Raw genomic sequence first — 18216 nt, forward strand, 5'->3', positions numbered from 1 at the left:
GCGGCGGTAGGGAGGGCCCGACCCCCGAGCTCCCAGGTGCACCCTCCCCTCCCCTCAGCTGCAGCTCGCGGGTCCAGCAAGGCGGTGACCGCGCGCCGCCCGACCGTTTACCCTGTGAGAATCAACAAGGGGAAGGGGACACAGAGAAGGAAGGAGGCTGAAAAAGGAGAAATGCGAAGCCAAGCAGACAGGAGGAAACGATAAAAAAAAAAAAAAAACACGAGGAAACGGGCGTGAGGAGGCGGAGGCCGGCGGGCGGCGGCGGCGCGCGGCGGGCGGGGCCGGGAGCGCGCGGGGCGGGGCGAGCGCGGGGGCGCGCCGCCAGCCGCGGCCCGAGGGGCTTGTGGGTAGCGGCTGCGCGCGGCCGGAGACGGGCGCAACGCGGGAGTGTGTGAGGGGCGCGGGCGTGTGGGGCGCGGGCGGCCGCCAGCGGTCATGGGAGCCGGCTGGCCGCGGCCGTAGTTGTCTGGAATCCGGGCTTCAGCTTCCCGGAGCCCCCAGAGGGCGGGACTGCCCCCGGGGGGCCCGGCGGTGGCGGCGCCACTTCCCCGCTCCCGCCCTCGGAGTCCTGAGGGAGCTCGCGGCGGAGGAGTGGACCGGGCGGCGCGAATCTGACTGAGGGGCGGGGACGCCGTCTGCTCCGCGCTGCTCCCGGGGCCGGGCGGGCCTCCAACAGCCCCAAGGCCCCGGGGCGCTGAGCTCGAGGCGCGCGGTGGGCCCGGGCGGAGTCCCGGCCGGAGCCGGTGGTTCGAGGGCGGCGGTAGGCCCCGAGGCCGGCCGGGCCGGAGCGCGGGGAGCCGAGTGCGGGCCTGGCGGCGGCATGAGCCGGCCCCCGCCGACGGGGAAGATGCCCGGCGCCCCCGAGGCCGTGTCGGGGGACGGCGCGGGCGCGAGCCGCCAGAGGAAGCTGGAAGCGCTGATCCGAGACCCTCGTTCGCCCATCAACGTGGAGAGCTTGCTGGTATGTGGCCGCGGGCTCAGGAGCCCTCTCTGATGACCGCTCGAACTGTAGATTGCCCCTACTGCCCACTCCTCTGTGCCCACCCAGCGGTGGGGGCGGGCGGCGAGGGGGAGGTCTCGCCCCACCCTGCCCAGCTTCCCGGCAGCCGGGCCCCGGGTCTGGGAGACCAGACAGTTCTGCGACCGAGTTCCGGGAGTAGAGAGACCCACCTTGGATTCTTCACTTCTGCCTCCTGGAGCTGGTGTCACCCGTGGCTGCCCCGGTCTTGGGGCGCAGGGAGGAAGCACCCCTCTTTTTCTTCCCTCCTGCCCTTTGGGTCTGGGAGCGGGGGTCCAGTGGGGAGATCTGCAGTCCATCAGACCCCAGGCTAGCCCATCTGAAAGAGCGTCATGCTGCCTGGGGACGCGGGTCGGAGCAAGAGAGAAACCCGGTGGCTGTCCCTACGGGGTGTCCCTACCTGGGGTACATGACAAAGAGTTCAGTCTGAAATCTGGTAACACACAGCCTGAAGTTTCCATGTTTTCGGTTGTCTGTGAACATTAATCGTTACAATTCAGTGCATTTCAATTTCTGTAAATTTAATTTCCGCGATTATTGCCCAGGAGCTATAGAATTCACTTGAATTGTAGTGTACAATCAGTCTCTCCTTTTCATTGTTTCTCTTTCCTGAGATGGCCTTGGAGATCCCAATTAATAGCCATGTAAAGTCTGATAGTTGGCTTTGTTTGAGAAAGGAACAAGATTGATCAGAAATGCACTGTAGAATGCTTATTTATTTCTTGCTTTTGTTAGGATAGACGGTTGTATTTTACAGACTCTGATTAGTATGCAATAGAGATGCATTTATGGGAAAAGGTAGGGGGTGTAGGTTTTTACCCTGGGGAGGAGAAGAAAGTGAAAAAGATGTGCTGGATGTTAAATTAGCTCTGGACAACTAGAATTCGGGTAGGGGATCCTTGGATCCTTTAGGTATTTCCTTCCAGAATGCCTGTTCTACTCCCTGACAGAAATCTATTGACTGTATGATGAGAAAAACTGTCTCTTCCCTTTCCAGTGACTGACTGACTTTCCTTCAGAAGCTGTTGGTTATCCTTTGAGGTTTCTGGAATCATTTGCGGAGTGACTCAGTCCCGTTTGGCCAAAGTGCAGGAACTGACTAAAGAGTGTCTTTCTGTACAGTGCACAGAATGTAGTGATGTAGTGTGTCAGATGTGTTTGACATTTCCTTTTACTGATTTTCATGTCAGTGTGTTGTTCATATGTTTTCATGGGAGCATGACACTCTGATAGTGTTTCAAAGTCTTCGATTGGGGATAGGGTTGGTTGCATGAAGGGCATAGCTTTTCCTAGACCAGAGCAGAGACTCTGGGCTTCACTCCCAGCATTTTCACTTTGGTATTTTGCTAGCAAAACTCTGACCTAAGGCCAGAAAGTTCAGTTAAAAATAGTACAGCAAATCTCAAGTATTCATCAGGTTCATATTCAACCTCAGATAGAAATTTTTTGCACTTTCATCTCTTAGGCTTTACTGATGTTAATTATTAGGGTCATTATGAGCTTGAGCCTAAGCTATTTATGATCATACATTATTTAAGTGTTTTCTAAATTATTAAAATGAAGGCTGCTTTTTAAAAAATGAAGCATTATACATGCTCAGTAAACTGCCTGGTCCATTCATTTATTGAGTGCCTAGATCAGCCAAGACACTTTACACCTTTATTAAGGTAACATACTGCTAGTAGGACATCACATGCTGCTGACTGGACAGGTTTCATCTTTGCTGTTTTTAGTTGATTAACTGTTATGGTTCTGGGTTGCAGTAAATCTTATCAGACCCCAAAGTGTCCTTTACTCTTTGAGGTTGCTGGTGTTTCTCCTGTAGAATGACAAGCTGAAGATTTTTTTTTTTAAACCATGTTATTTACAGTGTTAGCTTTAAACCTGTATATTTAATTATATCAAATAGTAGAATGAATTGATTTTTAAAAATGTGGTAATGCAGGAGACATAGGTTTGAAGATTCCCTGAAGTAGGAAATGGCAACCTACTTCAGTATGCGTGCCTGGAAAATTCCATGGATGGAGGAACTTGGTGGACTACAGTCCATGGGTTGAAAAGAGTCGAACACAATTGAGTGCCTGATCACGCACACAGCCTGTCCATAACATAATTTACTGTTTTAACCATTTTAAATGTACACTTCAGTGGCGTTACATTCACATTTTTGTGCAAATATCACCACTGTCCATCTCCAGGACTTTTTCTTCCTTCCAAACAGAAATTCCATGAGTTAATTTTTTAAAAGTGTTATAAAAACATATTTCCAAAAATGATGGTGAGGGTCACTTTAAAGATTTAAAACCTTACTGTTTAACCTTCATTGTCATAATTGATCATTGTTTTACTGTAAATGGCATTTCTTTTGATTTTATTATAGAAAATATTAATATTTTTTCTTTAACAGAGACAATTTAAAGTAATATGATAAAAACACAGCCACAAATCTTAGTTACTTATTTTGGAGCTTAGAAGGTACCATTTAAAATTTTATACTGCCTAAGGTGACAAAACTAAGAGGTGAAGTATACCAGAAGTTACTATTATAATAGTTACTATTATAGGTACTGTAGGCTAGGCCTTGAGGTTAAAACTGTTTGTTGGAAAAAGTATTCTATGAGATAACATGTAAAAGTGCTTAGTTCAGTGCTTGGTACATAGTAGTGCTTATTAAATTTAGCTCACTTCTCTGTGCATTTAGCATATTTTTAGGTAAGTGCTTTTAATTTCCTTTGAAAAGGAAAATGGTTCTATTGGCAGCTGTTTCTTGCTATAAAATTTTGAATGAATGAATGAATAACATTATGTTTTGAATTTGCCATCAGAAAAGTGCTAGCAGTCACCAAGCATAGATATATCTGAATTTTAAGACGGTCAGTACAGAGACTGAAGTGTCTTTTCCTCTGCTGTGGCTCGTTTTAAAGAGGCTTTATGTGGATCCTTCAGATTAATCTGAAGAGTATATATCCCTTTTGTGGCTGCAGATTGTAAGTTGCTAGCTATTACTTAAAAACAGAGTTTTGAGATAAATTTGCTTCTGTAGTATCCGCGCCCCCCCCCCCCCCCCCCACCGGAGGGAAGGATCTTCAGTAGTATGCTTTTTCGTTGTTTGAAACTTTTGAGTATATACCCATGTTTTGTTGTCAAGACTAAGCTTCCCATACTGCTTACCCAAATATTACGGTAAAAAGAATTGTCCTTTAGTGTTGTGCTGGAGAGATGTCTTTCTAACGGTTTGTGCGTTTGTGCTTTGATTTATTATTTTAAAGAGTAAATGATTATTGTAACCCCTGGGATTCAGGCTTGAGTAAAGTGTTCCATTAGGCTTGTGTTGATGGGAAAAGGTGATTAAAAACTTAGGATTTACAGTAACTTAGAATACAAAACACTTCATTTGATTCATTTTTATTAAACCTGTAAACTATGTGAAAATATTTTTTTATCACAGTGGTTTTTGCTAAAGCTTATTTGATGTAACATCTGTCCTGATCTGATGTTACAGTATTTTAGGCGGTTTATTTCTCTTGGTGTAAATAATAATAGCTTCCTCTGGAGAAACATTGGGGTTTCCCAGGTGGCTCAGTGGTAAAGAATCCGGCTGCCAATGCACGAGGCAGGGACTCAATCCTTGGGTTGGCAAGAGCCCCTGGAGGAGGAAATGGCAATGCACTCCAGTAATCTTGCCTGGTGAATCCCATGGACAGAGGAGCCTGGTGGGCTACAATCCATGAGATCACAAAGAGTCGGACACGACTGAGCTACTGAGCACTAGAGAAATAATAGCGTTAGATTTCAGGATGCTACCCCAGACTCCCCAGAGTTTTGGGGACTATACTGTACATAGTATACATAGTAATAAAGTATATAAAGTATATACTTTAGTATATACTTTATATTACATGGTATACATATATACTTTAGTATATAGAGTATATACTTTATATATATAGTATACATAGTAATAAAGTACATATACTTTATTACTATTTTAAAATCCAAATATTCTGAATTTGGAAACATCTTGCTCCAAGGTAAGGCCAGCACAGACTAAGTAAGAAAGTACTGACTTAACACACACCTTAAAAAGCTGTAAAGAAATAGTGGATAATTATCTTGAAGCCTAAGTTGTTGTCCGTTGTTTTGGTTGAGTCCTGATCAGATAGTTCTCTTTTGCAATTTCAAATTCTGAAGTATTCTAAGCATACTAAGAGAATATAGCATGCAGAATGGTGCTAAAGATTACTTTTGCCTTTTCTAGAACTTTGTATAAATGGAATCCATCGTGTGTATTCTTATATCTGGCTTCTTTAGTTCAGGATAGATTTTGAGATTCATCCATGTTATTTTGTGTATCAGCAGTTTGTTCCTTTTTTTATTGCTAACTAACATTCTATTGTATGTATAATGCACAATTTGTTAGGCATCTTCTGTTGATGGATGCCTGGGTTGTTTTCAGTTTTTGACTATTTTGTATAATATACTTCAGCTTTTAATAAAGCTTACTGTAAGCAATCTAGCAGTAAGTTTGTGAGAACACATTTTCATTTCTCTTGAGTTAAATACCTAGCAGTGGCATTACTAGGTCATAGGGTAAGTGTATCTTTAGGTTTTTCTTTTTTTTTTTTTTTTTAATATAACTAACTGTCAGATCTTTTCCTAAAGTGGTCATACCATTTTACATTCACACAGCGACCTGGGAGAGTTCCAGTTCCTTCCCAACACTGAAGCTTAAAGGTTAGCCATTCTGTGGGTGGGTAGTGGTATCTGATTGTGACTTTCGTTTGCATTTTTCTGATGACTAATGATGTACTTTTTTATGCACATAACTGGACATTTGTATATCTTCTGTGAAGCATTTGTTCAAATCTTTCATCCATTTGAAAAATTAATATTCTTTATTTTTGAGTTACACAAGCTGTTTATATATCTTATGTATCAGTTTTTTTGTCAAATATATGGCAAGGTGGTTAATCACATTTTTTTAAATTGTTATTGCTTTTTCTGCTTGAAAGACTATTGTCTATTCCCATGTTTCAAGAAATTTTCCTTTACTTTCTTTTAGAAGCTTTATTGTTTTACTTTTAGGTCTAGAATAATATGTTAAGCCAGTTTTAGTGTGCAATGTGAATGTTTTTCCTCATATTCCCCAAATCCAGTTACTTAGCTTATTCAGCAACATTTTTTCCACAGCTTTATTGAGATATTATTGATACGTAACATTGTATATGTATAAGGTGTACACGTGATACACAATACTACCTAATGTTTACCACAGTAAAGTTAGCTAAAACATCCTTTACCTCACATAATTACTGTGTTGGTGTTGTCATCTTGAGAGTATTTAAGATTTACTCTCAGCAACTTTCAGGTCATCTGTACAGTTTTGTTACTGGACAGTATAGTCACCAGCAGCAGTTTGTAAAAAAATGTTTTTCTTTTCTCATTGGATTGCCTTGCTTGGCACCTTTGTTGAAAATCAGTTTACTGATAGGTGCTTTTTTTTTTTTTTTATCAACTTAGTAACTACATCAAGTCGTTAGTCGTGGTTCTATTCTTTAACCCATGCTCTATTCAAAATTCTTTAATTTTTAATTTGTATCATTTTACTTGAAGGAAATGAGCAGACAGCAATGGTTGAGACAGGGAAGCATGGATTTTATTTTTTGAAGTGAAGTAAGATTTGTTACTTTTTAAATTATAAAAATAATATGTTCTTATTGTAGAAAATTTAGAGACTAAAGAAAGGTATAAATGCAAGTGACACTTCTACATAGTTTCCTCACATAGAGAGCACATTTTGGTATAAATACCTGTCCGAAAAAATTAAATGTAAAAGAAGTAAAATTACACTGTACCTATGCTTTGTCATTTTTTTAAATACTTAATGAATAATAAGAAGCTTTTATGTAATCACATTTATTAGTCTTCTCACTGTAGAGTGTTTTCTGGCTTAGGACATTCTCCATTATCAAGATTATGATATAGACATGAATTTTCTTTTAGTACTCTAATGGTTTTATTTTTAATGTCACTTCATTTGGAATTCTGATAGAAAATATGAAGTAGGGGTACAAAAATTTTATCAGGAGGTTTGTCTAACTACTATTTGTCTAACTATTTGTGAACAAATAGTTCACAAAATATTAATTGGGAACCTCTGTTATATCTTTGTATTGTCATATAACTTTATTTGGAGAGTGGTGCTTGGGAGAAAAGAAAGAGTAATGATTATGAATTTGGTCTTCATTTGAGCTTCTTGAGTTTCTTCATGGAAATTACATCTCTACAACCATATTTAAAATTCTATCCTGTGCTTACATTCCAAAAATATGAGCTGTTAGTGATAAGGGTTACTGATGAGAAGACTATGGAGACTCGGAGCAGCATATTATAATATAGCTTTTGGGGAAAAAACACAAAACATTTTCTGTTGGTAGCTTAGCTTATTTTATAGAGGTTGATATTTTAATTGATATGAAATTATGGTGGCATTTGGGACTCTACTAAAACTGTCACTTTTATCCTTGATTGGAGTCATTCTCCTTTCCTCTCATCTGTATCATTTGTACCTTTTTTTCCCCTGTGAAGTATGATTAAATTATAGAGATATATTTGTGAGTTCTGCATTTGAGTGTCCCAGATGACCCTCACTTATCTTTTTAGAAAGTATTTGGATCGTGATAGTTAGCAGTTCTGTGTGTGTGTCTGTGTGTGTGTGTGTGTGAGTGTGTGTGAGAGAGAGAGAGAGAGGCAGACAGACATAGACAAAAAAGGAAGTATTGAGATTCATTTTTGGTTCATTATTGGTAAACTTTTGGGGAGTGTTTCTAACTAAGTCCAAGAATGTTTATATGGTTTATTGTTTCATTCTGCTAAGGTATGGGTTGTTTAGGTCTGCCATCTAGAGTGCTCTGTAGGTGTTTTGTTTTGTTTTGTTTTTTTGGTTATAAACTGATCACTTAGTACTCAACATCTAATTTCCTTTATTCTCTAAAAGAGTTTCAGATTTTTTTTAAGTTATAAAGCAGTTGATAGAGATTTTCAAAAGATGATAGACTTGGAACTAAATTTTAACACTTCATTGTTGGGGTTATTTTTTAAGCCAGGGAAATGAGTAGCGGAACCAGCTAATACTTTAGATAGAAATGGAGCAGATCTTGTTTGCCATTACCTTAATTACTTGGATGTTTGTGATGAGGAATGACTAAGTATTGTCATATGTACTTCTTAGTTTTTGGCTTTATTTGATGGATAGAATACAAGCTGTTTTAGGATATGGGTCATTTTTTTTCTTCCTCTTGCTGTGTCTTGTAATATTTGTTGAATAACAAATAATGCTTATTTAAGTAATGGAAGTGATAACCTATAGAAATAGATCCCTGCTTGAAGAGATGTTAAAGTATTCCCCAAGTAAAAGTTTTGATATTAATATATGTTCTTGTCACTTATTTCTTATCTATCTATAGGAAGGAAGATAAGTGAACACGTATATATGCAGAGGGGTTGTGTTTGGGTGGTAGAATTAGTTGAAAGTCAGGCAGGAGAAGTGAATTGTGATTTGAATATTTTCGGAATTGTGCTTAGGCAGTTTGTCTTGGAGAGTATTTAAGGTGATTTTATTCAGTGTTTTAGGTAAGATAAAAACAGCTTCTGAGGGCTGAACGGCCTTCATCATGCTCTCCTACTCTTTAACTTTTCTTCTGGTTAAACATATCCAGTTTCTTCTTATGTACCTAGGTGATGCCTGTGTTTGAAACAGCCTTTCATGAGTTAGGACAGATAAAATGCTAGTGATGTGTTCACAGGATGAAATTCCTTAAAGTGACATATTGGCTGTTATTAACAGTAAGGCCACATTTGGTAGCAGAATTAAAAACAAAGCCAAAGGGCATGAGAGATTTTGATCAGGATTTAAGAGTGTTATTACAAGTCACTTTGAATGACTATTTTGAAAAACTTTCAGATAGTATCAAGCATTCTGATGACTAGCCCCAGCCAACCACTGATTCTGTTGTGTTTCTATGAAGTTTTCTTTTCCAGAAATTCCATACAGACAGAGTTACACAGTATGGAGACTTTGTTCTGGATTCTTTCACCTGGTGGTGTTGAAAGTCACTCGGTCATGTCTGACTCTTTGAGACCCCATGGACTATACAGTCCATGGAATTCTCCAGGCCAGAATACTGGAGTGGGTAGCCTTTCCCTTCTCCAGGGGATCTTCCCAACCCAGGGATCAAACTCAGGTCTCCCGCATTGCAGCCGGAGTCTTTACCAGCTGAGCCACAAGGGAAGGCCTTCTTTCACCTAGCATAATGTTGTTGAGCTTCATTTATGTTGTAGCATTTATCAATATCTTGTTCTTTTAAATTGTTGAGTAATATTCCATATACCACATTTTACTTAGGAATTCATCTTAATGTTTTTATTTCTCTTGACTAGATTTCAAGAAGTAGGATTGCTGGGTCATGTGGTAAGCTTATGCTTAACTTCTAAGGAGTGAACAAAATGTTTTCCGAATTGGCTGCACGATTTTACTTCCCACCAGCAATATATAAGGGTCCCAGTTTCTCTGCATCCTCAGAGAACACTTGGTGTGGAGTTTGTGTTTATAGCAGCTGTAGTGCGTTTTACTAATGACAAATGATGGCTGAACTGTATTTCATGTGCTTGCTAATTTTGCTTGTTCTTTTGATATTTTACTAATGTATCGTGAGAATGGTATAGTAAATGAAATTTAACTTTGTTCACCATACATGAATTCTAGTGTTGAAAAATAGAATGCAGATAAATACAGATCAGAGCCCTTTGTAGGTGAAACTATCCTACTGTGTCTCCACCTGAAAGGCCTATTTAATACAAGGCTTGCAGGCGGTAAAGTGTCTGCCTACAATGTGAGAGACCCAGGTTTGATCCTTGTGTCGTCAAGATCCTCTGGAGAAGGAAATGGCAACTCACTCCAGTACTCCTGCCTGGAAAATCCCATGGATGGAGGAACCTGGTAGTCTACAATCCATGGGGTCGCAAAGAGTCAGACAGGACTGAGTGACTAAACTTTCACTTTCTTTTCTTTAAAACAACAACAACAACAACAATGAAACCTTGTTATTATCCTTTTTCTTCCAAGTAATGAATGAGCCTTGTTGAACTGTGTAGGCCCTGTGATGGCAGTAGAGTCTCTCCTAGTTGGGTCATTTCTAAGCTAAAGCTGAAGTACTTCTGACATAACATATGGCTTTTAAATGGTTCTCCTTTCTGCTCTGTGCTCATCTTTTCTTTTTTGATTATTTTGAGCATCTTGAAGTAAGCTTATAAGCATATTTCTCTCTTGTTGGACCCAACGTTCATCTTTATACATTTCTGTTTTACATAAAGATTAGGAAACAATTCTTAGTATCAGTTTAGTAACTTGGTTCCTATGAGGGAAGGATAACTATTGATGTTTAAAACACTGTCTATTATGCTTACCTTTGTTTTTTACTTTGAGTACTCATCTGAATTTAACAACAGATACAAATGTTGCCTTTTCCTGTTTTTAAGTGGCATTGGGTATTCATTTTGGGGATTACATTATGTGCAGAGTTTTGGAACTTAATCAAAATAGTGTTCTTTTAGATATAATAGTAACTGCCTTATTTGTGCATTCTGTATCAGGATATGACCCTGCTGTTTTACCTTGCTTTTCAGTATAATTCCTTTAGAAGTCATAAAAATATGCTTATTGAAATTAAAGTTTTCCTTTTAGCTTTAGTTTAGATGATTGTGGGGTTTTTTTTTTTTGGTATCAAGGATAACTGCACATAGGACTTTTCTGAGCAGTGAAGGGAAATTTTAGGAAATTATTCTTTTAATCTTTAAGATGCTTTAATATATTAAAGATGAATTTAAAAAATTTTGGTTTAGTTTATTTTTCTAAAAGAAAAGTGCATTAGCACGATTGTCATGAACTTTGAGGCCTGTAAAGTGTAGTGAAATGTGTTTTTGCATGTTGAAACCCTGTAAAAATATTTAAAGTATTGAATGTCTAAACAGTATGATTTTGAAAAATGCTTCACTTTTTGGGGATAACTTATTATAGAGTTACAGTGTGTGGCACTTTATTGTGTTACATAGTGGGTAAAGTGCAGGTTGAAATTGAATAGATAAAAATGGTGTGTTATGGTTGATTAGTTTGCCTTTGTTAAAAGAGTCAAGATTTAAAAATTTTTTTCTTTATGAGCCATTAGATTTCATCAAGTGATGGTAACAGGTTGTATAATATAACCATCATCTATGGGAATTAGTAAAGAATAGAGGGAAATATATCAAAATTATGATTTTCTTTCAGGGAAGTGAGATACCAAGTCAGAAATTGGAAAAAGATAATGCAAAATATAGTGTTTAACGTTAATGACAATATTCCATCTGTTCTAAATTTAGGAAAATTTGCTTGGAGTTAACAGAGTATTTGGAGTGCTTTTAAATATCTAAAGCACACATTTTGAATTTTTGTATTGGCTTTTCCATGATTTCCCAAAATATAATCACTGAAATTAGTATGCAAATGAAATAACAGATTTTTCTCTGAATTTTAAATGCGTGGTATGATCCTATATTAGTTGCATTCAGTGTGAAACAATTTTTTTGTTGTTGTTTTACATTCTCTCAAAATGATACTCTTAAGCTTTAATCCAATGCATTGAAAAAAATTCCTTACTGGATTAAAATAAAAATGAAAATATATACATATATCTGGCAATTTAAAAACTTAATTTAATACTAGCATAGTGTATTTAGTTAAGATTTTAATAATCTGTGTCTGTTAAAGCCAACAGCTAAGGCAGTGGTTTCCAAACCTTGTTACACATGGGACTCTACTAGAGAATTTTACGAATATTGATGTCCAGATTCCACCTCCACCCATTCTAATATAATTGGTATGTGATGTGACCTTCGGATCAGGAGATTTAAAAGTTCCACATCTGGTTTTTAAATACAGGAAAGTGAGCTGAGAGGTGCAATATTCAAAGATTGGCAGAGGGGCCACTGGGTCCAAAATGTATCTCAGAAAAGGAGAATTTTGTTTCTTCTTTTAGATCTGTGACTCAGAGAGGTTTCAGTGAAGCCAGAAAGTCAGAATTACTGATGAAAGTCAGAAGTACAGTGAAGGTGCTTGGTGGAAATGGTGTCAGATCTTCTGATGTAGATGACCTGTAGTGAGGCCCGGAATTTGCATTAAAACAAACATATCAGTTGATTCTAATGCAGGTAATCTGCTGGTCAAAGTTTGAGAAACATTGTAGTGTTGCTTTTTATAATGATTGGGAAAAAGCAAAAACCAATGGTTGAGATCTCTGGCACACAGAATTGTATATGTGGAAAATTCTGGCACATGGAGAGATGCCACGTTTTCTGAAATACGAGTCATTGCATTTTAAGTGTATTTTTTTTTTAGAGCTCCATAGGAATCAGACCAATGTTTTTCTTTTTCTCATTTTAGAAGAAAATTTAATTTGCTGAGATTTTCTGAAAGGAGAGTCAGATAAGATACACCAGATAGAAATGATAAAAAAAAAATAAAAAAAGATTGTGGTAAAATATACACAATACAAATTTCAATGTGGAAATGTTATCATTACATCTTACCCTTCAGTGGGAAATATAGTTTCCAGAGACTTATTGTCCTAGAAATACATAATTCTGATGTTTTACATTTTAACAAATGATGATGGGAAAATAGGAACAGTCTTTTTATTCCTTGATTTAATTTAGGAAGAAAAATTTCACTAGAAATGTATGGTCCTTCAGAGAATGGCACCTGAAGCAGAATGGCATATGTCTGTGATTGTATCTATGTTGAAAAAATAGTAAAATCATTCAAAAACTTTGTTTACAAGGAAGCAAAAAAAATTGTAAAATATTCAAGCCTTTATGTTAAACTTTTGAAATTTTGCTTTCAAAGCAGCCTTCAAAGTTATTGGTTACATTAATAGTCATTAACATGTTACTATTTAGATTTTTAAAAATATACTTTATTTGCAATTATTTCTCTTCACTTCATTTAAAACTAGAGAAATCCACATGATTCACAGACAGTGGATAAGGTGGCCATACTTTTCATTCACTTAAATATTTGTATATCAGATTTCCTGCTCTTACGCCATTTTAATTTTGGTGGTTAAGGGGTGTATACCTGTTTCAAATTAAAATTTGCATGTGTTAATCCTTGTGATAATAGTAAAGCTATTAGAGGTATAGCAGTTATGATTTTTGAAATCTTTTTTTCATATTTGAAATCCTTGGCAACTCACTTTTGTAGATTTTATCTTGTGGCTAAAAAAACTGCATCATTGTGGCCAAAGGTACAATTAATTATTATTTATGAGTCTAGGGTGATACATAAGTATCTTTACAGCCTTAAATTTTGTAACAGTTTATCTTTTAAGATGTATCCATTCTTTCCAAATGATTACTGAATAAAAAGATAACTATAAACCTGAAACAAATCTGGAATTGGGTGACTCTTCTTTCACTGCCTAAATATATCAGTACTTCTGCAGTTATCATTGGAAGTTTGTTACATATGATTTAGTAACCTTTCATTGGAAGTGTTTTTTGGATTTAGAAACATTTTACAACTAGTGATTAGAATCCCTATTCCATAACACCTCAGTATTGTATTGCTTCCTAGCATTTCTAAGTACTTGCTGCTGCTGCTGCTAAGTCGCTTCAGTCGTGTCCGATTCTGTGAGACCCCAGACGGCAGCCCACCAGGCTCTGCCATCCCTGGGACTCTGCAGGCAAGAACACTGGAGTGGGTTGCCATTTCCTTCTCCAATGCGTGAAAGTGAAAAGGGAAAGGGAAGTCGCTAAGTCGTGTCCGACTCTTAGCGACCCCATGGACTGCAGCCCACCAGACTTCTCCATCCATGGGATTTTCCAGGCAAGAGTACTGGAGTGGGGTGCCATTGCCTTCTCCGTCTAAGTACTTGACAAAATGCAATTTGAGACTTCATGATTCTTTATTCCATATTTACGCCAAAAAATTTCTAGGTTGTTATTTCTGACTGTAGCTTAAATGGAATGTATAATTCATGATTGCAAAATTTAAAATTAGCGGATGAATGTGTTTTGTTAATGTTGTATTCAGGCTAGTGAAAAAATGTCACTAAAGCAAGATATAAAATAATTAGAAACTGAACTAGAGGTTGCTGGTAGTTCTGAAAAACAACTTCTGCTGCAAGCATATATTTTGTATAAAAGAGGAAGCTGTAAAATTACGAATTTTGAAGACATTGCTGAAAACAGGTTTGTTTTCCACATTTAAGACATTTCCATAATAGGAAAACAACGGATGATACAAATAAAACCAAATTTAGAATAAATAAGAAACTAGTAAAAAATTAGCTAAAATTGGCTTATGAAATTTCCTTCAGAGGGAAGTAATAGGAGGGGGGAATTGTAGAGAGGGGATTTTAAATTTTAGGAGAAGGAAGTTTTGTCTTTCAGGATGATATGGAGAATGTAAGTCCCTGGCATAGTGTTTTACTTTACTTCTTCTCACTTATAAACAAGATTTTTCAGTTTGGTTCAAGTTTAATTTGTGAAATAAAAATTTTAAAAATGTAAACAGTGACTTGCTTATTTCAAATTATTTTATGTAAGTAAAATTCCGCTAAAGTAAAATGAAACCTGTTTAACCTGTGTTCATAATATGAAAATACAGATGAACTTTTTCCTTAAGAAATTTTTCTGGTCTAAGGTGGTAAAGATGGAAAAAAATGAAACGGCTTGATTATTTTCATGTGTATTTTTAGAAGAGAAGCAGAGTACTGTAATGGAAAGAACACTGGATTTAGAGTCAGAAGACTGATGTTAATAAATTAGGTGTTTTGTTAATTATCTTTCTGTCCATGAGTGATAAAATTTGTGTCTCCATCCATCTGCCTCAAGGAGATGTGAAGATTAAATCCAGTGAGAAACTATATGTGCTAGTGTTGTGTAAACTGTACAGAACTTTAGCTTCTTTACAGGCAGTTGAAGAACTATGTGTAAAACTGCCTGTTTGTATATGTCTCTGTCTTCAAAAGGGTATGTATGTACATACAGAATCAGTCTCTTGATGTTAGTTAGCCAGCTTTTCCCACAAAGGTAACACATTAATTTACACATACTCAACTCTCTGAAGTATTAAGTCTATGAATGAAAAGCATTTTGATTTTCTAATTTACTGAAGATAATTAGTTTCCTTGGGTGAATATTTGCTTATATTCATTTTTTTGATTACTTTATTGCACTGCAATTGTCACTTTTCCTAACGTTTATTCTTTTTCAGTAGGTATGATATTGAACATCAAAACAGAGTCTGGTGTTCTTATGTAAAATTTCAGAAATCCTGACATAAGTATGTAAGGAAGAGTCATGACAGAATTTTTAAACCATTGCATTATTCACTTGCAAAAATGTTAATTATACTTTATATAAGGTATATAGGAGCATTTGGGTTGTACCAACAGTTCTTAACTATGGCTTGAATTTAGCAACTTTTGGCCTGCATTTCTTAACAGAAGTTAAGTTTAGGAACAGGTGTGAAGTTGCAGATTGCCGATGTTCTGCCGTGTTACCTCTGATACAGATTTTGGTCTTTAGGCATACCAGGGTAATTATTAATTTATCATGTAGAAAAATATACACCAGTAGTGTAAGAGGATATGCTCATTCTGTGTTGATGGCCACTGTAATCAGTAACTGATTTTCTTGGCTCATGTAATTTCAAAGCTGATTTTGGGATTTAGGATCTGGTAACAGAGCTGGGTCTTATTACATAAGTCCATTGTCAACCATTTAACAACCTCATGAAATTGGAATTTGTATTTCTACAGGCTAGCAAAATGGAATTGGTATCCAGGCAAAATTGAAATGAATATGGGGAGAGTTCTGTTGGTAGCCACTGTTACAGTGATAAATTATACATTTTCTCTGTTGTGGCATTTATGAATTAGAAAGTGGATTTTATCTTTTTAAATTTTTAAAAATTTCAGTGTTTTTCTTAGAAGTCTTCAGCATAGACTTTTTTATTTTGTGGTTGGTCTCTGTGCTCAGGTGCTTATCTGTCTGTCTCCATAATAGGCAGGCAAGGTCTTGAGGTTTATGGCTCACGGATGGTGGGCTTCAGGGGATAGAGGCTTATCTGCAGGGATGTGAAAAGGAAGAGAGTGAGCAGGACCAGACAGTCATCCTTTCAACAGTAACTGAATAAGTCATGTTCTTTTATACTCCTAGCTTTTTTTTCTACCTGGAATGAGTGCTCTCCTTCTCTGCTTGTGTCAGTTTACAAAAAAAACAAACTTAATTTTTTAACTTCAAAAGTAATACATGTCTGTGTAAAAAATTAAAAATGATAGAAGTAAATATAAGTTTTTTTCTTAGCCCTGTCTTTTTGACAACCACTTTATAACACATCAGTGTGTTACTTTCCCTTTTTCTGTGCATGTATCATCATATTGATATTTCATTTCCCCCCCTTACATTAAAAATATACAAATATTTACTATTTTTTAAAAACCAAAATGCAGCTATCCTGTGTCTGTTTTCTGTATTTGCTTTCTTTTCATTTGTTTTGGAGGTTGTCCAGTCAGGTAGTTCTTTTCAAAAGGTGTAGAGTATTCCATTATCTGCATTTGATATAATTTATTTTACTATTCCAATATTGATAGACATTTAGGTGGCTTTCTTCCATTATAAAAAATGCTGCAGTGGACATCATTGTAAATATTTTTGTGCATGTGTGTGAATATTTTTGTAGATTTCTAAAACTGGAATTGTTAAGTGTGTGCAGTTCAAAATTCCAAAATAATCTTTATTGCCTAGCAAATTGAATCCTTCCAATAGCGATGAGAATACACATACTCCCATGTCTTTGGTAGGCTGAGTATTGTCAGCCTTTTATGTTATTTGTCAATCTTGTAGGTGAAAAAAGCCATTATCACTCTTTTTAAAATATGTATTTCACTATTTGATTACTAATGAGAGAAAAGAATGAAAGTGTTAGTTGCTCTGTGGTGTCCAATTCTTTGTGACCCCATGGACTGTAGCCCGCCAGGCTCCTCTGTCCATGGAATTCTCCAGAGAAGAATACTGGAGTGGGTAGCCATGTCTTCCTCCAGGGAATCTTCCCGCAATATCTGTTGTTAATCACTCCTGGGTTTTAATTCTCCTTTAAGATCTACCTTGCATTTTTTTTCATCTTAAATTTATTTTTATTTCTCTCATTCCTTACTTGTGCTGTACTAAGTTGGCTTCAGTTGTGTCCGACTCTTGGCAACTCCATGACTAAAGCCTGTCAGGCTTCTCTGTCCATGGGATTTCCCAGGCAAGAATGCTGGAGTAGATTGCCATTTCCTCTTCCAGGGAAGCTTCCTGACTGTCTCCTGGGTTGGCAGGTGGATTCTTTACTGCTGAGCCACCTGGGAAGCCCTAGTTTTGATGGTAATGAGGGCATAAGTGCTTTAAAGATAATTTCATTTTTTCTTTTCATTTTTATTGACATGTGATCAACCTGCAGCACCGTATAAGTTTCAGGTGTGCCACATAATGTCTTGACTTACATACATTGCAAACAGATTACCAGAGTAAGTTTAGTTAACATTCATCACCTTATATAGTTATATAGTATTCATTTTTATGTCTTTCCTTAATATCTAGCACAGAGCCTATAGTACTTAGCATGTGTTTCGGAGGCTTTATCAAATGGTTAGTCTGACTCCCAACTGGTAGTTTATATATGAGGTTTGCTGCCTCCTCTTGCGGGGGAGAGAGAGGGTTGGTGCTTAACTTAATGGTAGTGGTTCTAGTTCAACCCCTTCATTTTACAAATGAGGAATCAAGTATAAAGGAGGGGTGCCTTATTTAGTAATGAGGTGTTTTTATTTCTTTATCACATTCTACTGGGTATTGTGAAACATAGCAAAGCTCCAAGCTGGGGCTTATCTGTAGTCAAGGACAAATGTTGATTTCTAAAATCTGAGATAGACTGTGTGCTTTTCTCAGTTAACAGGCCGAGTTAATGAGGCTTTTGCCTGATAGTCTTAGCCTGTAGCCTTAAGCCAATACAATTCATCCAAATTTCATTTGGCTCTTTTTAGAGAAGTCTTAAGTCTTCACATACTCTAGAAACAGACTTTACTATTAAAAATTGCAGTTGTTCCAGGCACTGGCAGACT

The 18216-nt window shown here is 37.4% G+C and overlaps 1 protein-coding gene across 3 annotated transcripts in view; it reads left to right on the forward strand.

Annotated features, from left to right (window-relative positions):
• Nucleotides 1-343: 343 nt before the first annotated feature.
• Nucleotides 344-18216, forward strand: part of ROCK2 (Rho associated coiled-coil containing protein kinase 2) — a 128572-nt gene continuing 110699 nt past the window's right edge. For 2 of the 3 annotated variants that reach the window (XM_059891020.1, XM_059891021.1), the window contains exon 1: nt 344-961. In XM_059891020.1, the coding sequence (XP_059747003.1) occupies nt 821-961 (141 nt within the window). In that variant the 5' untranslated portion in view covers nt 344-820. 3 annotated transcript variants of the gene reach the window in all.

This window comes from Bos taurus, chromosome 11 (assembly GCF_002263795.3).
Source record: "Bos taurus isolate L1 Dominette 01449 registration number 42190680 breed Hereford chromosome 11, ARS-UCD2.0, whole genome shotgun sequence".
In the NCBI taxonomy this organism is placed as follows: Eukaryota; Metazoa; Chordata; class Mammalia; order Artiodactyla; family Bovidae; genus Bos; species Bos taurus.